This window comes from Diplotaxodon limnothrissa, linkage group LG3 (assembly GCF_057381915.1).
Source record: "Diplotaxodon limnothrissa isolate DT_005_m linkage group LG3, D_limnothrissa_male_GT1.1, whole genome shotgun sequence".
Lineage (NCBI taxonomy): Eukaryota > Metazoa > Chordata > Actinopteri > Cichliformes > Cichlidae > Diplotaxodon > Diplotaxodon limnothrissa.
The window spans coordinates 32,562,634-32,584,643 of record NC_140598.1 but is presented as its reverse complement, the minus strand read 5'-3'; the positions used below and the strand labels follow the sequence as shown (position 1 = coordinate 32,584,643).

Here is a 22,010-nt window from a genome sequence, read left to right as displayed (position 1 = left end):
AGTTAGCAGGAAGTTAGCTCGCTAGTTTCCACCTAAGCATGATATATCATGTTCTGACCTAGAGATTTCTGAAAAACTTACAGCTCTGCTATCACTTCCAACATTAAATGAAGACAGTAAACTAAACAGCAGTGACGTTTGTAGGGTTACTGAAGTTAGACTGGCTGGTAAATAATGATGTCCTACGTGATTGCTAGCGACACAGCTATGTTAGCATAATATAAACAGTGAGGCTGGAGGATGAATGCCAACTTTTTTCCACTCAATAAAAGCCAACGTGAGGGTTCCCGATGGTTAGTGAGAAATGCAATCGCATGGCAGGATGCTGTAAACGGACCAAACTTTAGTCCAGAGAACAACTGAGAAAATCCATCCACAATACAGCAGTATCTTTATTTAGATACACAGAAAATGAGGGAAAGTCATTAATATTCTGCAACAACATGAGAATAAAGCAGCTGCCAGAGAATTCAACATTAATGAATCAATGGTACAGAAGTGGAGGAAGCAAGAAGAATGAGTTGAGTAAAGTTTGACTTTTCTGACTGTTTTGTTTCCCTTAATGTGCCTTGTGTATGAAAACAGACCCGCTCATCGACAGTGCATCTTATAATCCAGTGCGCCTTATGGTCCGAAAAATACGGTAAGTTGATCATTTTACAATAAATCTATAAAATCACACACGTTTTGTTTGGACTCCATAGATAACTTTCCGATTGTGCGTCAGTGGCTATTTTCAATGTGAACTTTTACAAAAATTAAATGTAGAATTTTTAAGCTACAAAAAACTAAATATAAAATCTTCCCTGAAGTTTTTAACACAAGCAGCTGCATGAATATTTTAGCACTGTGTGTATATGTTTGTAAAGATGTTCATTTAAATTCTTCTGTTATTTGTTTTTATATTTCTGCATCTCTGCAGGTGGTAAAAACAGTCTTGGTTATGGAAATGCAGGAACTCACTGGCATTTTGGTTTTGGCAGCGGTGAGCAGAGACATGGTGATCTCACTGAGGTAGTCAAACACCAGAAAGTCCAGCTTCCCGCTGTAGATCAGCTGAGGCACTGAAAGCACAGGAGAAGCGGCTCAGCAGCAAAGCACGAATACTTCGATGACAGAATGACTGAAACAGCTCACTCTGAGGCTCCTCTTAAACCCTCCGAAACCAGCTGACGTTTCTGTTTTTTAATACAAACGTCACAGATTCAATTTCCTGCAGTGGTGATTTTTTTTTAATACACAGCAATTCAATGTAGGAATTACTTTATTTAGGTAAAAGAAACCCCCCAAATCATCTCCCTGCCCCTTAATATGCACCTGTGCTGCTCCTACGTCAAGTAACGATTTAAAACAGCACTGGGAAGGATGCCAACAATACCCCATGAGCCTTTTACGACTGAGGGGTAATAAAAAGTATAAAGGTTTAGTATAAAGTATAGTATAAACGTGCATACTCTGTGCAGCAATTTGGTGAGGGAAAATGTTAAATGTGCTTAATTATTACATTTTACTTACTTACTTGACAACAAACGAAAGCCAAATAAAGACATCCATCACCATCTACGTAAAACCAAAAACTGCAACAATAATAACAATAAAAACAATAACGTTTTACCCTTTTTTAGCTACATTTACACGGCGTTATCGTGATGGATGGTGACGTGATGGCCTACCTGAGGTGGCCGTGTCCCCCCAGAACCCGGAGGCACAGCCGATCCGGACCGGCTCCCTGCGGCTGTAGCTCGCGTAGCTCGCGTAGCCCCGGGTTCTGGGTCTGTTTCGGTGCCTCGGGCTGGATGACAGCGCAGCTGAGGAGCGCAGGCGCAAAAAGTTTCCGCTAACACTGAAACCGAGGCTCCCTTTTGCGCCTCTGCCACAAGAGAGCCGCCTGAAGGGCGCAGGCGCAGCTCGGAGTAACTGCAGAAAGTTGGACATCGTGAAAAAAATTATTTATGGAGCTAAAGTGCGAGAAAACTGAGAAATCCACCCAGACAAGTTCAAGGTGCACCGGTACAACTATGAAAACAGTCCGACGGGAAACGCGTCACAATTTTTCCGCTCATTCCGGATGATTTCCTGTTTATTTTGGATGCAAGAAAAGAAACAGCTTTACTGTGGTTCGGAAAGGAAAACACAACTCTTTTTAATTTGTAAATTTTTATTATATTTAATTAATTAAACAAATGTAACAAGTAAGTAAATAAAAGAAAACTTAAATTCACAATAGTACACAATAACGAACCTCTGTGAAAGAGACTATAATACACACACACACACACACACACACACACACACACACACACACACACACACACGATGCAACATCATATCATTACAATACTGATTGATTTATTGAAGTGCTACTGGGTTGCAGATTTGTTATTTTTATGTACAGCAAGTTGGCAGTGTAATTCCAGTACACATAGTGCACATAGTTAGTTTTCCTGGAATGTGTGTATTTAAATTCAGCATGCACACAAACACACAACACCCATTAAAGTTCAGAGCAGAATTTTATAGTTTCCTTTAACATCCCTGAAGTATTAGGATCAGAATCAGTGTTTTACTCCTCTGAAGTCTCTTATGGAAAGTTGGTAGGTATTCCCCCATATTGTATGTTTTCGGTGTATTTATTGGCTCTGTGTAGATTACACATGGTGCTAATTATCAGCAACTAAAGCTAATTACCCAGTCCATGTAGAGACCTTGGTGCTGTAGTGATATGTAGTGATGTGCGGATCAATCCTGAAATTTCGATTCCTCCGATACCAGTCATTTATGTTCTAGAATCGATTCTCACATTAAAATATCGATATTTTAGTAATTTAGGGTAAATTTGTAGTTTATCATTAACAGGAACACAGTGGAAAGAAACTGTAACATTCGGATTGTCTACATTCAAAGGAATGACTTCCTCTTCCGCCTTTCATAGTCATGTGCGAAATACGGCTGTCTGTCTCGCAGCCCCTTGGCTTGGCATGCGCACTCACAACAATGGCTGAGCGTAATTGGAGTCATGTGTCAATTTTGTTGTCCGGCTGGAAAATCGGGAGAAATTCGGGAGAATGGTGGCTCCGGGAGATTTTCGGGAGGGGCACTGAAATTCGGGATTCTCCTGGAAAAATCGGGAGGGTTGGCATGTATGGTTGTGGCAACATCACTAACCTTGTCAAACACCTCAGAGTAAATCATATCACAGAATATGACGAGCGTATGTTGAGCTGAACTGAAGAGGAGGAGAGGGACAGGTGCTGCTAGGGCGAGACAGACGTTTCTCACAGTCCTTTAGTGCTGCAGGCAGGCAAGGTGTTCAAATAGCACAACCTCAGTTTTTTTTATTTCTATATTATGAACCCTGCATTATTAAGTGATAGGAACAAGTAATCTGATGTCCTGTAATCATTATGATGCTATAATTTGAGATACAATAAATAAAATAAGTTTTTGTACAAAGTATCGGTATCGGATCAGTATCGTCGATGCCACCCTGAATATTACTTGGTATCGGATTGGAAAGGAAATCAGTGGTATCGCACATCACTAGTTTGTAGCTCCTCTTTATCTCAGCCAGGATGTTGTGTTGCATGCCAGTGTTGTGCCAAAAACTGATTTCCAATGTTTCCGTGTATTTTTTATGTGTAATATCTTTACGTATGTTGGTAAATAGACTTTGGTGGACAGGGTTTACAAAGGGGTTATAAAAAATTATCTGTTTTTTCAAGTATCTTTACAACTCTGTCTTATTGTACTTACATTATAACCAATCCGGTCCTTTATCCCCACTTAACATATTTTTACAGAATTATTGTAATATTTGCTGCCATTTCTGCTGTGCTCTTGGCCAACTTACTCTTACAAAAGACATTTTTAATGTTAATGAGATTTTTTAACGGCATAAATAAAGGTTATATAAAAGTCGCTGCAAAAAACTGATTGCGCCTTCTACCTTGTTACACGAATGTTGTTTGTGGCTCAAGATGACTTTATGTCATCCATGAGGGATGCATTTGACATATGTTTCACATATTATAGCCCAACAACTTACTTATAGCAGTTTAAATACGAGCAATCACTTTTTGGCAAATACCGGAAATCAGTTTTTGGCAGACAATCGCTTTTTGGCACAACACCGGTCTGCGCCTTTGTTCTTAGTGCCAGCAGCTCCGCTCTCGAATAGATGAAGGAGCTGGTTCCAGAAGTTTTAAAAAGTGCATTATCCATCTCGTATCGCTATATCTAAGAGGTAGAAGTAGAGTAACTAGTGGAAGGTGAAATAAAGTTTGAAAGCCTAGTCTAAAAAAAAGTTAAAAGTTAAGAAAAGGGGCGGTGTTGCAGAGCTACTTGGAAAGGCTGCCGTCACTCCAGCTCCACCTTACATCACAGATATTAAATAAACAGTCTTATTGATTAAAAAACACACTATATCGGATTCATATCAGTATCGGCAGATATCCAAATTTCTGATATCGGTATCGGACATAAAAAAGTGGTATCGTGCCATCATCAGTATGTAGCAGGCTTAAGAGTCTGATACTGAATACGGACTGTCTCTGTCCTCAACAGCTGGTGATTCTGGTCCAGATGTGGGTGGTTCCTCTTTACTTCACCATCAAACTGTACTGGTGGCGTTTTCTGTCCATTCGGGGGATGTTCTCCGTCATCACTAGCTACGTCATCTTCACAGCCACCCGCAAGCCGCCGTCCTGCAGGACGCCGAGGTAAGGGGAACGATCCTGCTGGCTCTTAAAACCACTGTGTTGATGGAGATGAAGGCAAACTAAAGACTGACTTTCTTTTACTGAAATAAAAAGACTGAAGATTTCAGAATAGATTATCTGAGTTATGGCAACCTACATACAATTACACCCTGTTTTATCCTTTTGATAGTCATTATACAGTTTACAAAGAGCGACCCATCACAGTTGTTGACATCTGTGTCATTATGCTTTATTGATCGGGCATAACAATAGTATAAATGAAGCTTTAGGATTAAGGTTTTTCTGTATGTTTGTATACTTGTGAGCCTTTTTTGGCCTTCCTAAAGTTTATATAATGGGATGAAAGTGATAAAACCAACAGAAAACTACAAAAGAGAATAAAAAAAAAAAGCAAAACCAAATCCCACAAAATACTTTTAAATCAATTTTTTAAGATATTCAATGATTTGTGCACGAGATACAATTTATTTCTGAACTTTAGCTCCTAATTTCAAAACCCTTTCATTCAAAGCAGATGTGTCCAGTGACATTGTATCATGTTGAGTGATAACTGACAGGACTAATATGAGAGGTTTTCCTAACACCAAGATGAGCAAGACATGCAAATGCTTTGATGCTGTACACTCAAGATAAGTACACCCACAGTCAGTTATTCAGCTAATGGAGACAACCAATTCAATCTAATGGAAATAAATATCCCAATAAAATAGTGATAACAAGCAAACTGGTAATTAAATGAGTACATGAGTGAAGGGAAAAATGAATACTTTAAATAAATAATTAATAAATGAGCCTTTAAATAAGGAAGCAAATAAAGCAGTACTAGTAAGTGTGTATGTAAGTATAGTGCTTAAATATGTAATTAAATAGGTATGTAAAAAAAGTGAGGAAAAAGCAGGTAAGTGAATAAATAAGTGCTTAAACAACTTCCCAAACAGTTGAACATTGATAAACATACAGGGCCTTAAATAAGTATGTCAATATTTATTAATTTAAATGAGCCCATTAATAAATAAAGAAGCTCTTAAAATTAGGTAAAAAAATTATGTGTGAAGTCAACAAAAAGTACTTAAATAAGTGTGTAATTACCTGAATAATTTTTCATTATACATGTATTTAACTAAACTTTTAAATGTGTACAAAGTAAGGAAAGAAGATCATTTACAGCTAATCGCAATGTATGAACAGTTGGAGGCAGTTTCAAAATGTAAGTAGGAGCAAAGTGATCGATGTAAAGCTTATAAAGTAATTAATAATTAACAAAATCTGATTGCGTTTATATTCAGCAGGACTCCAGGGCAGGGATGGGAGTGATGTGGTCTTTGTCTCTTTGAATTTCCAGGATGGTCTACAAGTGGTTTCTGCTCATCTACAAGCTGAGTTATGCAGTCGGGGTTCTGGGCTACATGGCCATCATGTTCACCATGTTCGGCTTCAACGTCTTCTTCAGGTGAGTCAGTGCTGACAGCTCAGCTCTTAATGAGCTTGTTTAATCACACAGAGTTCATTCAAAGCTAATTTGGGCTGTTCCCTTATTCACAAGCAGTTACCACAGTAAGTAGATCTGCATATTTCTATTGGCAGATTTTTTTCACCAGATACAGAGGGAGTTTTTCCTTCCGACTGTCGCCAACGCTTGCTAATAGGGGGCCATATAATTGCAGGGCTTTTGTCTCGGTTTTTGTATTCTTGTAGGATCTTTACTATATTAAGTGCCTTGAGGCAACTGTTGTGTGTAATTTGGGGCTATATAAATAAAATAGAATTGAGAGCCTTTCCTGACAAAACCATGTTACACAATGGAGCCACTGTTCATACAATAGTGGCTGTTAAACACTGAAAGTATTCAAACGAAAAGAAACCTAAGTTATTGGAGTTGTGTACTTTGTAATGAAATTTTATTTTTGAGCTTTCTGTTTCCCACTGAGTTTCACTTCATTAAGTTTCACTTCAGTAAGTTTCATTTCCAGAACGGACTAAACATGTAGAAAGTTACCAGTGCCACTCAACTGTAGCAGTGAACTGTAGAGGGTGCTAAAGCGCTGACTTCTGGTTGAGTTTCCCTGAGTTCTGTTTTATTTGAGATTTCAACTGCCTGGAAGAGTTTAACCCTCTGGGCCCTATTTCAGGAAGCCGGTTTAGAAAACTCAGAGTGAAAAACGATACTCAGGGTTGAGTAACCCCGAACTGTCCAACTCGGAATATTCGGTTTCAGAAAGGCTGATAACAATTAGTTCAGTCAACGCGGAGTTGCTTTAACCCCAAGTTAAGCACGCGCACGAGGATACATAAAGCCCTGATTAGTGGAGCACAGATTAAGCGAGTCACCATGGAGACGGAGGGAAAGAAGGCGCGGTCAATGTATTTTACAGCGCTTGAGGCCGAAATTCTGATGGCAGCATATGCCGATAACATGCAAATTCCGTGGAAAAAAAGTAACACAGCCTCAGCTGCAAAAGAAAGGGAGCATGCATGGCAAAACATAGCCGACAGAGTCAATGCGTGAGTGTTAATGTAAACATTGATCTAGGGATTTCCACCCATTTAACACGTTATTTTATTATATTTTATTTTTTATTTTATACATTTTATTTTGTGATGTGATGTGAGCGCAGGTGCAACCCAACAGGCCCCAAACGTTCCTGGCAGCAAGTAAAAATGAAATATAAAAATATAGTCCAAACAGGTCAGGTGTAATTGTATTATGAGCCACAGTGCTTGGTCTGTTTGTCCGATGTAAATCAATTGCAGTTAGAGGCTACATTAATTTTCTTTCTGTAAGCACTTATTGAAATTATCTGAGCACATTACAAGTACATATTTGCTTACTCTGTATGCTCAAATGTGACCCGTTATAGCCAACAGAAAAAAAAAGCGGAGGCCCGAAAAACAGGTGGGGGTCCTCCACCACCACCACTCACAGAGGCTGAGCAGTTGGCTTCCACATTTGTGATAATGTTGGCAGCATCACATATAATCTTCACAGTGCAGAGAACACAAATTAGCATCCATTACAATAATGAAATAATTTGTTAGTTTGAAATGCTACAGGGAACTATGTACCTGTACATTAATGCTGTGGAAAGACTTCCTGTTCACATAGTCTCCTTCATTTACTGAAGGAGCAATGATTGGAATGTGAGTGCCATCTATACAGCCAATCACGCCTGGGAACCGTGAGAATAAATGTAAAATATAAGTAGTAGTCCAAGTATCACCACATCATGAATTAAGTTTCGTTCATCCTGATACCTGCAATTTTGTGGAATCCCTCTTTGATAAATCTTGTGGGTCTATGACCGGGGAACACCACAATCGAGTACAGGAGACGTTTCAGTGCAACTGTAACATTCCTGACTGCCCGACAGACGGTAGCTGTTAGGTATTTTAGTACCATGGTAGCATTTACTGGATATTGTTTTATAGTGACATTATACAGGAAAACTCTGTCATTCAATAAGGCCCCTTTGTTTTAGTTATTTTTCTCTTTGACCCAAGAATTGATGTGTGAGAATCACAGGCTGGTACAAGGTTGAAATACCACAGAGATCACTCCCTCAGCTACATTAGTTTCTAAATCTCTTAGGAGACGCCTGTTGAAGGCCAGATGGTTTGTTTCAGAATTCACTAATGAAAGAACTCTTTATTTGGTGCCTTGAAAATATGTCGCTGAGATAATCATAATTGTAGCTGAACTGATAAACTATACAAAGGATGCTTCTTCACCCAAGGGCAGGAAGACGCTCCCTTATCTTGGTCTGTACTGGTTTAAACTGACAATCTGCTGACTCATGAATTTCTCCCTCTATATAAACTGTTGTACTTGAGAATAAAGTTGAGTCGATTTGGGAAGACAACCTGAAGCAGTCTCTGTTTTCTTGTTCTCCCAAGCTGCTCCCGAGCTCGTACTAACACGCTGAATGGCATGCTTGAATGTTACTTGAGAATATATTTGACTGTGTTACAGATTAAGGGACAATCTCTGCTGATAGGTGAAGGTACAATCTCTGCTGATAGGTGAAGGTACAATCTCTGCTGATAGACGCCCACGCCTCGGAGGAAGCCGATCCACGGATTAGGCCCTGGAAGCCGTTTCCTTCAGTAGCCTTGGAAACGTGCTCAGCGTCACCAATATTATACAGAAAGCTCCCGTTTGCAAAAAACCGAAGTGCAATACAAATAATATGTACAGAACTGAGAGAATGTCCGCGATGTGTCACATGAGCAATATTAGGCCTGAGGATGTTATTCAAATAAACTATAGATTGTGCTGAAAAACGGTAACGTTCACACAGAAAATCATCAGGAAATGATAAAATGTCTGAACGCGCTCTAATCACTCTCTCCCGGCGGAGAGCTCTGCGGAGAATTTGGGCTTCAACATCTACTGGCTCTTCAAGGAAGGGGCACGCCATGTCTGACACTTCCTACAGTCAGGTTTCTGACAAAGAGGCGGAGAAAGTCAGGGTTAGTTGAAGTAAACCTGCTAGGGGGCAGGCTAGCTTCACGGAGTGTGTCGTCATAGTAACTCACTCAGAATTAATCTAAACTCGCTTTGTGAAACTGAAAACCCAGAGTTTTCGTTAACTCAGGGTATACTTACTCAGAGTTTGCACTAAACCGGCTTCCTGAAATAGGGCCCTGCTGGGGTCCAGGGTATATTTGGCCGTTTTTGACTACTTTTGATTTTACTTCTATATTTCACCTTTAAAAACTGTTAATCTGGCCTTGTTTGGTATCATTATTTTCAGCACAACCTCAAATATTTGAAATTTGAATAATTTTTTCATTTTGACATACTATATTAGCACAATTGATCTAAATTCAGACAAAAAATTCAAAATCCGAGTAGAAAAAAGTTCTATTTTTTTCTGTAAAACCCACAAACATCATTTTAATAACTTGAAATGCAAAAAGAAATTGTACATTTCTAAAAATTATGCACAAGTTTTGCAAACAACAAAGTTATCAGGTACTATTTACCTAAAAATGCAGCCAAGGCCTCAGGCGTTTTTTATATAACCATTTAAATCTATTTACAGAACAATCAGGTGTGCTGCATCAAATAAGAAGGCACACAAATTATTTGTGCCAGTCCAAAAAAATAGTTTGTGTTCAGTATAAGACAGAAGAGAACAGCACAGGTCTAAACCCTGCAGGTCTGACAGCAGGAGGTGCATCAGTCCAGTTTTTCCATGTGGAGACAGCGTTTACACTGGAATCTGCCTTTGACAGCTTTTTTGGAGCAACTGTGACATTCAGCAGTGATTTCTAAGTCATCTCCAAATAACTGAAAAAGCATAAAGTATTAATATTGTCCTTGTAACATTCAACATAATGTGCTTTTACTTATTTGATTTCACTGTTCTTTATCAGTACAGCGCACCCCTGAAATTTGTCTAGAAAACATGATTTTTGTCCTTAATTCCTCAATTTCCAGCTGGGAGAAGACGCATGTCCTTTACCGGCAGCTTCTCGACTGGCTCAGATACTTGGTTGCTTGGCAACCCATCATCATTGGTATCGTTCATGGCATTAATTTCTCCCTGGGCCTCGAGTAAAGCCCAGAGGAACACCACCGTAAGTACGACTGGAGTCAAGTTACACTCAGGACACGTGTGATAGCAAACTGTCACAGTAGGCGCTACAAGGAACCGATTGCAGCTGCTTTCAAAGTTTTTTGCTTCGTGTTCTCGGACTGAACTCTCGCATGGTTTACTGCAGAGTAAACGGAAAGCGTCAGAGTCTCAACACGACCTCAAGCTTGCTGCCAACCCAAACAGAGTGATTGGAGCACAGAGCCAGTATTTTGACAGATGAATCTAGTTTGGTCTGGAAGTGTTGCTGTCATGCATGCTGTTTCTGTTGAGCTGAAAGATGCTTTACTTTGTTCCGTCTCACAGATTTTCGTGTTTAATTTGCACACTCCCCTTTTTTTTGTTTCTTTTTTTTTAATAAAACATTTCTCTTTCTCATTAGACTTTATCTGTATTGGATTGTTGTAGCTCTTTGCACATTGCTTATGATAAGGACAGCTCTGGGTAACATTTGGACACATTGATTAATTGTAACATGACAGTATTTGACTGTGCCAATGCAAATTACTGAAGTACGCTGTGTACTATGTGCAATGTTGATTCTGTTTGTTATGCTGAACTGTGGTAGAAATGAAAGAATACGTCTCCCACAGCATTGATAAAATGCAAAGGTCCGGTGTGACTCTCGGCAGCAATTTGTTGCACAGTTTTCATAGAATTCATAAGGTGTTGTAATTTATCCTGCCATGTTAATGAAAGTGAAAATAAATCTGCTCTTATGCACTAGCTCTCTGGCATATTTGATCATGTGAATGTCATTCCAAGTTTAAACAGGTCTCATCAGGTGTTAGACTTGTAATAACTGAATCATGTTTATCAAAGTCACAGTTCAGGTTTGATGAAAAATAGTTTTCCCTTGACTGTGCAGCCACAGTCGGATCACTCTGAATTCTCAGCCTGGATTTATGACATGGTCTTCTGGTTGTTTCATGCCTCTATATTCACAAAGTGCACACTTAAATGTTGGGATTTCTATCATGCTTTCACCTAATGTTACTCTTGTTGTGAGAGGATGTAAGGTTGTGATAAAAATCACCTCAGAGCTTATTGTGTCCTCCAGGTTCTCTTCTAGTGAGGCCCATTATAAACGGTTTCCAAATTTCAGCTGAAAATCTGAAGAATAGGATCCCTTTCCTGCAGCCATGTCCATATAAATATCTCCAGGATCATGAAAAATTAGTATGTGGTCTAGCTATATAACACGCATTGCACTGGCACATTCAAAATATCCTATTTTTTTTTCTAGTTAATCTTTGCCACACACAAACTACTTTATATTATATATTTGTTTACTTGGAACGGTGATACTGTTTCCATCAACCACCAGTTCACCTGTAAAACCAACTTAAGAGTTGTTTTCTTGGATTCAGGATTTTCATATTAAAGAAAGATTTTGGTTACTGAAAGAAAAACTTTTTTTTTTTTTTATGTTGTCATGGAAAGGAGTAAGTAAATGCTGGTGGTAGGGCTTGGAGGTTTGAGTGTTTCACTTGCATTTAATAGTCTTTGGTTTGGCCTGTAAACTGAGTTTAGGAGTACATGTGAATAAAAACTATTACTAGATTCAGCACATGGCACCTCGACAGCCCTCAGTTGGATAATGTTCACAGATTGGGTTTCAAATCAGTTTTTAATAAGTAAACATTATCATAAACATTAAAGTAAATTTCCCTACTATTTATTATAAAGTGTTACCCAGTCCAGTCTAAATTGTTGTTGTGTACACATTACACTGTTTACATTTAATGTGCTCTTTTGTTTTTGAAAATAATTTGAGTGTCTGTTGTTGTAATTTATATGAAGCTGAAGTTGGTAAATGGTTAATTTAATGTAGCAGTAGGTGTCAACTTGTTACATGTGTGTTTATGAATGAATAGACTTATGAAGCAAAACCTCCATGGACGAGCAGAACAGGGTCATTTAAATGCCCAGTTCCAGTCTGACACATAACCGCAGTCACTCCATTCGTTTGGAGGTTAATTCAGAACATTAATGCTTACTGAACAGGGACACGGTTACAAATTTGAGTTATTTAAGAATAACCAGTCGATTCCACATGTAATCACAACGTAGAAACAAAGATATTACCATTGGTTTATATTTGCATAAAGGCATAGATTCTGCTTTTATTCAGCACAAATGTATATAAATACAGGTGCCAGTGCATATAGTGAATTTAAAGCTTGATGACCTCAGGAATTCGCATGATAAGGTGGGGCCAGGTTTCACAATGAACACACCCGAAACTCTGGCTGATTGGGACCCACACCCAGTTTCACACCTTGGCTCAGGCGATTAGAGGATCATCAGGGGGTCCTTTTGTCCCTTTGTGGGGGGTCACTCCCACTAGGTTTAAATCTGGGACTCCCCACCATTTGACCTTAGAACTGAAGAAGCTTCTCGGATGAGAGGTGAAACGTCTTCAAGCAACTTAAAGAAGTCCAGACGCTTTTCTTTGTAAGCTCCTTTGACAGCTTGATGAGATGTAAGGTGCATTAAACTCCAGAACTAAAATGAATCAAGTGACCAAGTGCCAAAGACTGTAGTTCCTTTAATGGCCATTTAAGGCTCTACAAACGAGTCAGTTCTCATAGTCTGCCTGCCCACAGATGCTAATCTACAGTGGCCCTGAGAGGTCAAACACACTGCAATTTCAGTTAAATTGCAGTGTGTTTTATTTAACTGAAGTGATTTTGAGGACATTATAACGTGATGGAACAGCTGTGGAAGGGACAGGCTAGCAGTAAATAGCTAATGGTGAATATTTATCTACAGTATTATATGAATATCATTAAAAAGCACATTACCAGCATCATTTTATTCCTCACAACACTGATGAACCCTTTGCTTCTTACATCTCTTAGTGCAGTTCTTTGCATACTTTGGTTTCTGGCACTCCCACAGCTGTTTTGTCACCTTAATGTCTCCCCAAAAAACACTCCTATTTTGTGTTGCCTGTTGATTTTGGTTCTTTTGTTTGTTTGTTTGTTTGTTTGTTTTTTACTTCTATTGTGTTTTGTGTGCTTCCGGAGTATTTTTCTGTTTGCGGGTGCTTTCTTAAGTTGCATTGTGTTTGACCTCTCAGGCTCACCATACTTATCAGATAAATCCAGTGTATGAGTAAGGAACCCGTAGGGATGCAATAAACTTGCCGTTTGATCAGTATCTTGATGAATAAGTCTTTTGTATTTTTGTTGAATGCGTGTGACTAGGGACTGTGACGAAACCCAGCAACGTGCTTCCTTCTGCTCTTAATACATTATTTGTTTTGGAGTAAAGTTTCATCAGGCTTACTCATCTTGGCACTCTCTAAATTTTAAGTACTATACATTGGTTAATTTTAGTTAATGTACTTTTAATTTGTATCATATTTGCTAAATCTAGAATTTAAAATAACATTTTCTTCAAAATGTATTGCAATTCATTCAAAGTCACAAAAAACTTGTACCAAATTTAATACACTAGGCTTTAAAGGGTTAAAGCGCATCCAAGAGAAAGATGTAATCCACAGAGTGCCAGGTTCTCTCTCAGGACACTGCAGCCAATCAAACAGCATGAAGGAAAACACCATACTGATTCATTTATTCCTCTTACAGAGGGTTATACATTATAAAATCATATAATATCTCCCTCTCTTTCTTCACCCCTGTCCGCACACAGAGCTACAGACCAGTCGTTGTAAGAGCCACAGACATGTGCCAATAGTAAGAAGTAGAAATTAATTTTGTGATTCATTTAACTCAACTGTGGGTTTATTCCCACACCCATCCAGCTTTTAACACACAAAGTAAAAACGCCCCCAAAAGACCTCTACACATGTGATTGGTTAATAGGTTACCATGAGATCAAGTCTCTCTTGGTCACAGGTTCCTCCCGCTCAGTATCATTCAGTTGCTTTCTGCTTCCTTCCAGAAGTCAGCGGATCTCTCCAGCGCAGCAGTAGTTTGGTGAGTAAAAAACGATCATCTGTAGATGTGTAGCTGCTGTTGTGCCTTTCTACCAGACACAAACTCACTCAGAGAGTTAGTGTTACTATGTTGGTCATCTAATTTCCTCTGTTATAAAGTCAGATAAATTACATCTGATATAACCAGTTATTATAGTTTTTTGTTGTTGTTGTTTTTTAAGGATTATTACCTCTAAGAAAAAACTGTCAAGTTTACAAGTTTCAGATGAAGTCCAAGTGAACTTGGATCTGAGTTGCTTTTATGTGTAAGACACACCTGAGCTCTTCAAACAGTCCTTTAGGTTTGAGAGGAGGGACTATAGCAGTCTGTTTGCTCACTGTGTGCCTTTGGAGTGTCAACCAGGAAATCAATAAAATGTCTGTGAAATGAAACTCCAACTTAACACATGCATTACATACATAAAGAAAAATGTAACATCTTGTAACAAGTAACATTTTGGTTAATAATTCTGCTGGTTTATACTTCTTAATTTATGATCTTAACATTCTGGTTGAGTTCATTTTATGTGTATCTTTTTATAGTACATTCCTGGAAGCAGCAGAGTGTGCACGCAGCCACGAGGAGATACTAACTCTCAGGTGAACCCTTATGTCAGCGTAAATCTTTAGGTTTTTAATGTTTTTATTATCTGAGGTCTGGTATAACAACAACACCTACTATGACCTCAGTAATACCTTAGCGCTTAGCAAATCTCTTTTAAGCAAATATCTATTCTAGTTTTGTCATTATAAGCACATACAAAAATTAAATGTATATAGTCGACACTGAGGGACCCCTTTCCAATTAAGCGGATGAAATAAAAAATACTTTGAGAAGTTGGTTCTTTTCTTCACAAGTTGTTGCTGAAAGGAACGCCTCCACAGGCTGTTTGAGTAAATTATACACCACCAGCTCCCCCGAGTGTCCATTTCATCACACAACAAGCAACATATGGGAGAAAGATCGTACATGAATTTTGAACTTGTCTTTGGGTTTGAAAATTAAATTTTATTTAGAAGTTTTTACAAATAACAATTTTACTGGTGCTTGTAGAATTTTAATCTTCTGGCAGTTTTGAGTTTAAAATGATCAGATTTTCATAGACACTGCCTCAGTGTCTTAAACAATGTTTTAATACATACTGTAGTGGAAAGACAATGGGATTTTTTTCCTCTCTTTCATAAAAACTGAAAATTTTATAATTTCTTAAAGCATATTTGGATATATGTGATTTTTTTTCCGTTTTGTTTGATATTCATCTCATTTATTATGTTTTTGCTGTAGTTTTTTTGACACTTCACAAGTAAACGGGACCCTATTCTAGAAAATATGTTAAACAAAGTCTGCATATTAAAAAAAAAGGAGAAAAGACAAAAAAACCCAACCTAATATTAAAGCCAGAAATCACACACATACACACACAGAGACAAAAAACCCCACCATAATTATTGTTTTTATTATTGTCTTTATTGCCAGAATATGCAGTTCTTCCTTTGAGTGACTAATGCACATTTATTATTCAAGTTTTAGCATTTATTCAGTGTAAGTTATGACTTGTGGAACATGCTGACCGTTATAGATCACTACAATATTCGGCATAACAAGTTGGTTCTAATATCAAAATGTATCTCATTGTTACACTGCTGGGGAAGCGAGATTTGGAAATGTGGGAGGAACAACTCTGTTAAAACCATTCACCACAACAACTTAAAGTTATGTTTTTTACTTTAAGAAAACTTAAAGAAAAGTTACTTCAGTAAAAAAAATTTCTTTTTGTTTTTGTTAATGATTAATAGAAAGTTGAAGAATTCACATGTCTTTAAAAAATAGTGTCTGGAAGGCAAAATGAGCTAGCAGAATTTACATCCTTGATTTTTAAAATGACTAAAATGGCTAGATACGTCACCAGGGACCCAGTGGGTAGTAAGAAGTTAATAAAACTACCTGTACTATCAGCAGATGACTCTTGGCCTGCATTTATAAGAATGAACTGTTTTCCATCTTATGCATATGAATGCACTGATGCTGGATTTAGTGATGAGATTACAAACAACAAAAGTGGGATAAAGCCACACTCTTACAAACAGTATGGAGATGATAACTTGGCATCAATCTATAAAACAAAATCCATATACGTTCCTAAAAGGGGTAAAGGGTTTGTTAGGAAGGGGCTTATTGAGTGTGAGTATAGAGAGGAGGAATTCCTACCATGACTCATAACTTCTCATTCATGTATTCTGCATTGTGCATCATATTGAAGCTATCCATATCTATCCTTGTAACACAATGATTTCTTTTCAGAATAAATCTGAAATCTGTGAACATGGCTCAGAAAAACATCAAAGTTGAAGTAAGTAGCCTATGTATTCTGTTGTCAGCGGCTAAATTGCATCACAATTTTTTGATCTGAGAGTAGTTTCTAATTGTTTTTGTTACATTTTCCAGTGGGACAAGTTGTAGTCACTTAAGCTCTTTACTTTCTGAAAATCCAGTGCAAATGCTAAAATGAAAAAGTGAAATTAGAAATTGCAGTAATGATGGCAAAGATTCCAAACAGTGAGGCCGGCAACTCACTTATGTGCCCTCTCTTCATGATGTAGCAATGTAAAATAAAAGGGTTTACATAGCTAGCTGGGTTTTTTAGCATGTCATAATGCAGTTTATGGCCATATCACCCTGAGCACACACAATCATGTTTGATCTCGGACGCCAAGCAGGGTCAAGCCTGGTTAGTACTTGTATCGGAGCATCTAATTATGCAGGTCATGCAGAGTGAACAGGAGTGAATGTACTTAAATTGTGCATTAAAATGTTTCACACACAAAATCTGGGATTTATCCATCATTTCTTGCTTCAATTTGTCCCTTTTACATGTTCCTGTTTTTAAAACAGACAGTTGTTTTTATGTCTGGTGAACAAAATGTGCCCCTCCACCCAGTAATATTAAAGAGTCTACACTGAGTCTATATTGGAAGCCATTACATTTCTCTATCAAATGAAAAACTTTAAACACCTTGCGCTCTTCTGTAAGAGAAAACACATTAAATACTCTGGCTAATAGTCCTGTAATGCTTTGTCATTCATTACCTTGATATTTGTCATTTGCATTGACCCAGTTCATTTTTTTGTGCATCTTTCTTCATCAGGCCAGCCCTGCGAGCAGAAGCGTGAAAACAGAGCCAGAGGAAGCTACAGCCTGTCAGGTGAGCTTCTGGACCGTTTCATGTGAAGAACAACCACATCCGACAAAGGTTCCTGCCTGAGCCCACGTGCAGAACTATTTTTTTTTACATCTTGGTTTGTTTTTTTTTAGTTTCTTTAATGAAGTCATGCAAAATTTTATTTTCATACTATGAAACACTTGATGGACCGTAGCCGCAGTGATGGTCTTGGAGCAATACTGACCTTTAAGGTCACTCTTTAAGGTGACTGATAAATATTTAGGATAGGTCAAATGCCGAGTCAGCGTATGAAGACACGGTACCTTCCCTGTTATCTTAAATGTGTAGAACTGGGATCTGTTGATGTCTTCTGTCAACAGACAAGACATTATGCCATAAACAGTGAATTGAGTTTCATTAATATTCAAATTATTTTGAATAAGCATAATTTTTTTCCATCTGTTTTTCTGTTGTTTTGTGAAACTTCATAGACTCCTATACCCAGTCCAGTTAAAAAAAAAAAACAAAAAAACAAGAAGAATAATGGCTTTTAAAATGTTGTTTATGAACAAAATGCATTACATTTTGTTTTTGGTACATTAGCAGCCTCTAACGTCCATTTCTCCACTCTGATTTCCTGCAGGAACCACATAAACATCAGTTCAGAGTGAAATTCAGTCCGAATGACACATACACCATTGGCTGTGTTGTACCCCGCACAGTGCTGGAGGCCATAAAATCTTCAAATAAGTATAAGAAGATGGTTAAGGGTGCAGATGTAAATGTTATCATTCAGATGGGTACAGGAGACGACGAATCAATTGTTCCAACACATTTCCCGTGTTCTTGTGTTGGGGATCATGAGGTTCTGACCATTTCATGTAAATCAGAAAAGGTGGAAGTGGCTCAGGTCCAGGATTCCAACGTAGTATATCCAAGAGATGCCTATTCTGTCTTTTACATTGATACAAAGGGAGGACTAAATGCCAAAAAAAAAAACTTTTTAAAAGTGGCACTTTAAAACAGTTCAAGTATCTCTGTGTTTACGGAGAGAAGGGGATAACTGTGGAGGAGGCTCTAAAAAGAGATGGCCGCTTCACTGATGACCTGGGCTACTTTGAGCTGGTCAACATCAATGACAAATGTAAGACTGAGTGCACAGACGAAATTGATAATCTGGATAAAAAGAAGTTTAAGATATGTCTTCCACGAGGAGCAAATATGGAAACAAAGGATGTAAAACAAGTAGCCATCCCCGGCCAACAGAAACCTCCACATGTATCAAATAATCCACAACGCACAAGAGAAACAAGATCAGTCTTAACTCTTGCACAGCAGAAGGAAATCAGTATAACAACAGCAGCAAAAGAAACAGGCTGCAGCATTGACTCTAAGGAGGTTTATAAGCTACTGCGTAAGCAGTTTCCACGTCTGAAAAAATGGATGGAAAGTAGATTCCCTGAAAATTCTTTCCAGAAAACACTGAGGAAGGAAAACTTTGGAAAGATCCAACAGTCTTTTAGTGAAATTCACCAAGTCAGGTTGCTGCTTGAACTGAGCGAGTCAGTTTGTCTCTTAGAGGTACCCATAAATGATCCCTTCATAATGCAGGGCACAGGCTTTGTGCTATTTGACAACTTTGTCTTGACAAATGCCCACTTATTCAAATACTGGGTTGATTCAAAATTACCTAATTGGCATGAACGTGTAAACATTACTGCTGTCTTTAACTTTGAAAAACAAGACTCTGACAAGAACAAGATTAATGCCAAGGTGTTTGTTGGCAACGATAAGTTAGATTATGCCATACTTGAGCTCAAACCAAACAAACTTGAGGTTCCACAAGGGCTCCTCAAGAGATTTGGACCTGTACCTTTAGATGGTGCAGCCTGTGTTGTTGGACACCCAGGAGAAGGAGTGAAAAAAATGGATCCTACGTGTATCATTGTGAAAGAGGGACGAGAGGAGGCTGTTAATAAAAATTTAGAGGACATCAAGGAATACTTCATCACTCTTTATGCAATCAATCAGGCGATCAAAAATGACCCTTGTGAAAATATCTATGTGACCTACAACTCTTTCATGTATCACGGCTCTTCTGGTTCCCCAGTATTTGATGCATATGGACAAGTGTTTGGTTTGCACACTGGTGGATTTTTCTATGGATTTCCAAAGACTGAACAGAGTGTGATTGAGTTTTCCTTTCCACTGCTCACTATATTTGAACACTTCGTGGATAATGTGAAGAAAGAGGGGAATAAGAATCTGTTCGAAAGAGTTGAGGAGGAGGCAAAGGGAAATCCACACCTAGAAAACATTATTGCGTCTGTTGTGGGGTCAAAGCAAGACAGACCTGAGGAGCTGTTGCAGTGTGTTCAGGGTAATACAGCAGATTCTGAGGAGGGAATGGAGTTGATTTGAACTCTTATTTTTAATTCTGTTTAGCTTTTAGTATCAGTTATTATTATTATTATTACTATTACATAGGTGGTGAGTACTCTGTTAGACATCTAAAGTCTTGATAACCTTTTGTTTTCATGCCTATTTTTATTTTTTTTTATGAATTTTACTTTCTTATAATAATCTTAAGACAGAATCAATAAATGTACCTTTGTCATCATAGCAAATTGAAATGGTAAACTTTTTGCTTTTATGACCCTTTAAGATTATTTGAGTGGCTGTGAGCATGTTGGTTTTTTAAAAAAAAATTTTATTGCTCAGCTACTGTAATGAAAAACGTTTTTTCTGCTTTTTTGGCCTTACTGTAGATGTTTAAGATGCTGTAATCCTTAATGCTTGTAACGTGACTGAATGTATTCAAGTGAAGTTAGACTTTAATATTCTGTTTTGATGTTGGACAATATTCATTATTTGTTACGTTTGCTTTCATTTGGAAATTGAATTGAAATTGAATGTTTTTGTAAAGATTTTGGTTGTTAATAAATGAGAAGTGAAGCAACACAGGGTGTAAAACAGTTCCACTCTCTATCTTAAAATGTTTCCTGTCAATAATTTTGTCAGTTAATTTTTACCTTTTAAACATTTGAAGTTTTCAATTGTTGGGAAAATTCTAGATTATCCTTAAATTTAGATTTATGCGTTTAGAATATCACTGTAGGATTTGGTATAACCTTTGTTTGCTTAGATGAGATGCTTAGGAGTGTGTGTGTGTCAGTATGACTTCGTAAAGAACTGCTTAGATAGGCCTAATGATGTTTTGCTATGTTATCTGCTAACTGTTAGGGTGTGGAAGGACAAAATTCCCAAGATGACTGGTGCCAGGAGCTTCCTGGGAAACGATAGTGGGAGTTGCTCTCTGCCACAGCCTGTGGGAAAGAAACCTGTTGTAACTAAAAGATACAGAGAGTTGTGTGTGGGGAGGAGGTATAAAATAGGAGCTGAGACATCCCAAGGGCAGAGCTGGCATGAATTTGAACTGTGATGTTTGATGTGTGTGCGCAGGCTCTCCTGCGCAATAATAAATGGTTTGATCACAGCTCTTTCCGTGTTGCAGACTTTATTTACAAAATTCCACGAGTGTGGGCACTGAGGAACGACCCCAAAGACGGCTGATCACCCAGAGGAAAAAAGTCAATGCTCAGTCTCACCAAAACTTCAAAAAGGGGGAGTTGTGGGGCAAGTCCTCAGTGACACACCAAGATCATCCTATAGAACTAGGGGAGAATCTGCACGGGTGAGCTGTGTCCAACCTACAGTGGGGCAAAAAAGTATTTGCTGCGGGCCAAATTTGGCCTGCGGGCCAGAGTTTGACACCTATGCTCTAATGGGCCCTCTACTCCCTGGATATTGTAAATAACTACAGTGGGGCAAAAAAGTATTTAGTCAGCCACCGATTGTGCAAGTTCCCCCACTTAAAATGATGACAGAAGTCAGTAATTTGCACCAGAGGTACACTTCAACTGTGAGAGACAGAATGTGAAAAAAAAAATCCATGAATCCACATGGTAGGATTTGTAAAGAATTTATTTGTAAATCAGGGTGGAAAATAAGTATTTGGTCAATAACAAAAATACAACTCAATACTTTGTAACATAACCTTTGTTGGCAATAACAGAGGTCAAACGTTTACTATAGGTCTTTACCAGGTTTGCACACACAGTAGCTGGTATTTTGGCCCATTCCTCCATGCAGATCTTCTCGAGAGCAGTGATGTTTTGGGGCTGTCGCCGAGCAACACGGACTTTCAACTCCCGCCACAGATTTTCTATGGGGTTGAGGTCTGGAGACTGGCTAGGCCACTCCAGGACTTTCAAATGCTTCTTACGGAGCCACTCCTTCGTTGCCCGGGCGGTGTGTTTTGGATCATTGTCATGTTGGAAGACCCAGCCTCGTTTCATCTTCAGAGTTCTCACTGATGGAAGGAGGTTTTGGCTCAAAATCTCACGATACATGGCCCCATTCATTCTGTCCTTAACACGGATCAGTCGTCCTGTCCCCTTGGCAGAAAAACAGCCCCATAGCATGATGTTTCCACCCCCATGCTTCACAGTAGGTATGGTGTTCTTGGGATGCAACTCAGTATTCTTCTTCCTCCAAACACGACGAGTTGAGTTTATACCAAAAAGT

At 38.4% G+C, this 22,010-nt stretch overlaps 2 protein-coding genes and 1 pseudogene across 4 annotated transcripts in view; 2 read left to right on the top strand and 1 right to left on the bottom strand.

The window, feature by feature from the left end:
• The window catches only part of LOC146635431 (uncharacterized), a 34,275-nt gene extending 32,273 nt beyond the window's left edge, over window positions 1-2,002 (bottom strand). For both annotated transcript variants that reach the window (XM_085347091.1, XM_085347099.1), the window contains exons 1-2: window positions 1,674-2,002; window positions 964-1,064 (exon numbers count right to left, since the gene is read on the bottom strand). In XM_085347091.1, coding sequence (XP_085203217.1) covers window positions 964-1,064; window positions 1,674-1,935 — 363 coding nt within the window. In that variant the 5' untranslated portion in view covers window positions 1,936-2,002. The remainder of the gene's footprint in view (window positions 1-963; window positions 1,065-1,673) is intronic.
• A 2,579-nt stretch (window positions 2,003-4,581) lies between these two features.
• rnf175 (ring finger protein 175) lies at window positions 4,582-10,279 on the top strand. The gene is made up of 3 exons (XM_085350114.1): window positions 4,582-4,718; window positions 6,061-6,168; window positions 10,159-10,279. The coding sequence occupies exons 1-3, from the start codon at window positions 4,582-4,584 to the stop codon at window positions 10,277-10,279; spliced, it is 366 nt and encodes a 121-aa protein (XP_085206240.1).
• A 3,961-nt stretch (window positions 10,280-14,240) lies between these two features.
• LOC146635429 (serine protease FAM111A-like) lies at window positions 14,241-19,855 on the top strand (annotated as a pseudogene). The gene is made up of 5 exons (XR_014905473.1): window positions 14,241-14,262; window positions 14,805-14,861; window positions 16,564-16,612; window positions 17,409-17,465; window positions 18,067-19,855. The product of XR_014905473.1 is annotated as a serine protease FAM111A-like (transcript).
• Window positions 19,856-22,010: the final 2,155 nt, after the last annotated feature.

Coding starts and splice junctions, on each gene's coding strand:
- rnf175 (XM_085350114.1), top strand. CDS start 4,582: ATGTGGGTGGTTCCTCTTTACTTCACCATCAAACTGTACTGGTGGCGT. Junction 4,719..6,060: donor CCGTCCTGCAGGACGCCGAG/GTAAGGGGAACG, acceptor TTGAATTTCCAG/GATGGTCTACAAGTGGTTTC. Junction 6,169..10,158: donor GGCTTCAACGTCTTCTTCAG/GTGAGTCAGTGC, acceptor CTCAATTTCCAG/CTGGGAGAAGACGCATGTCC.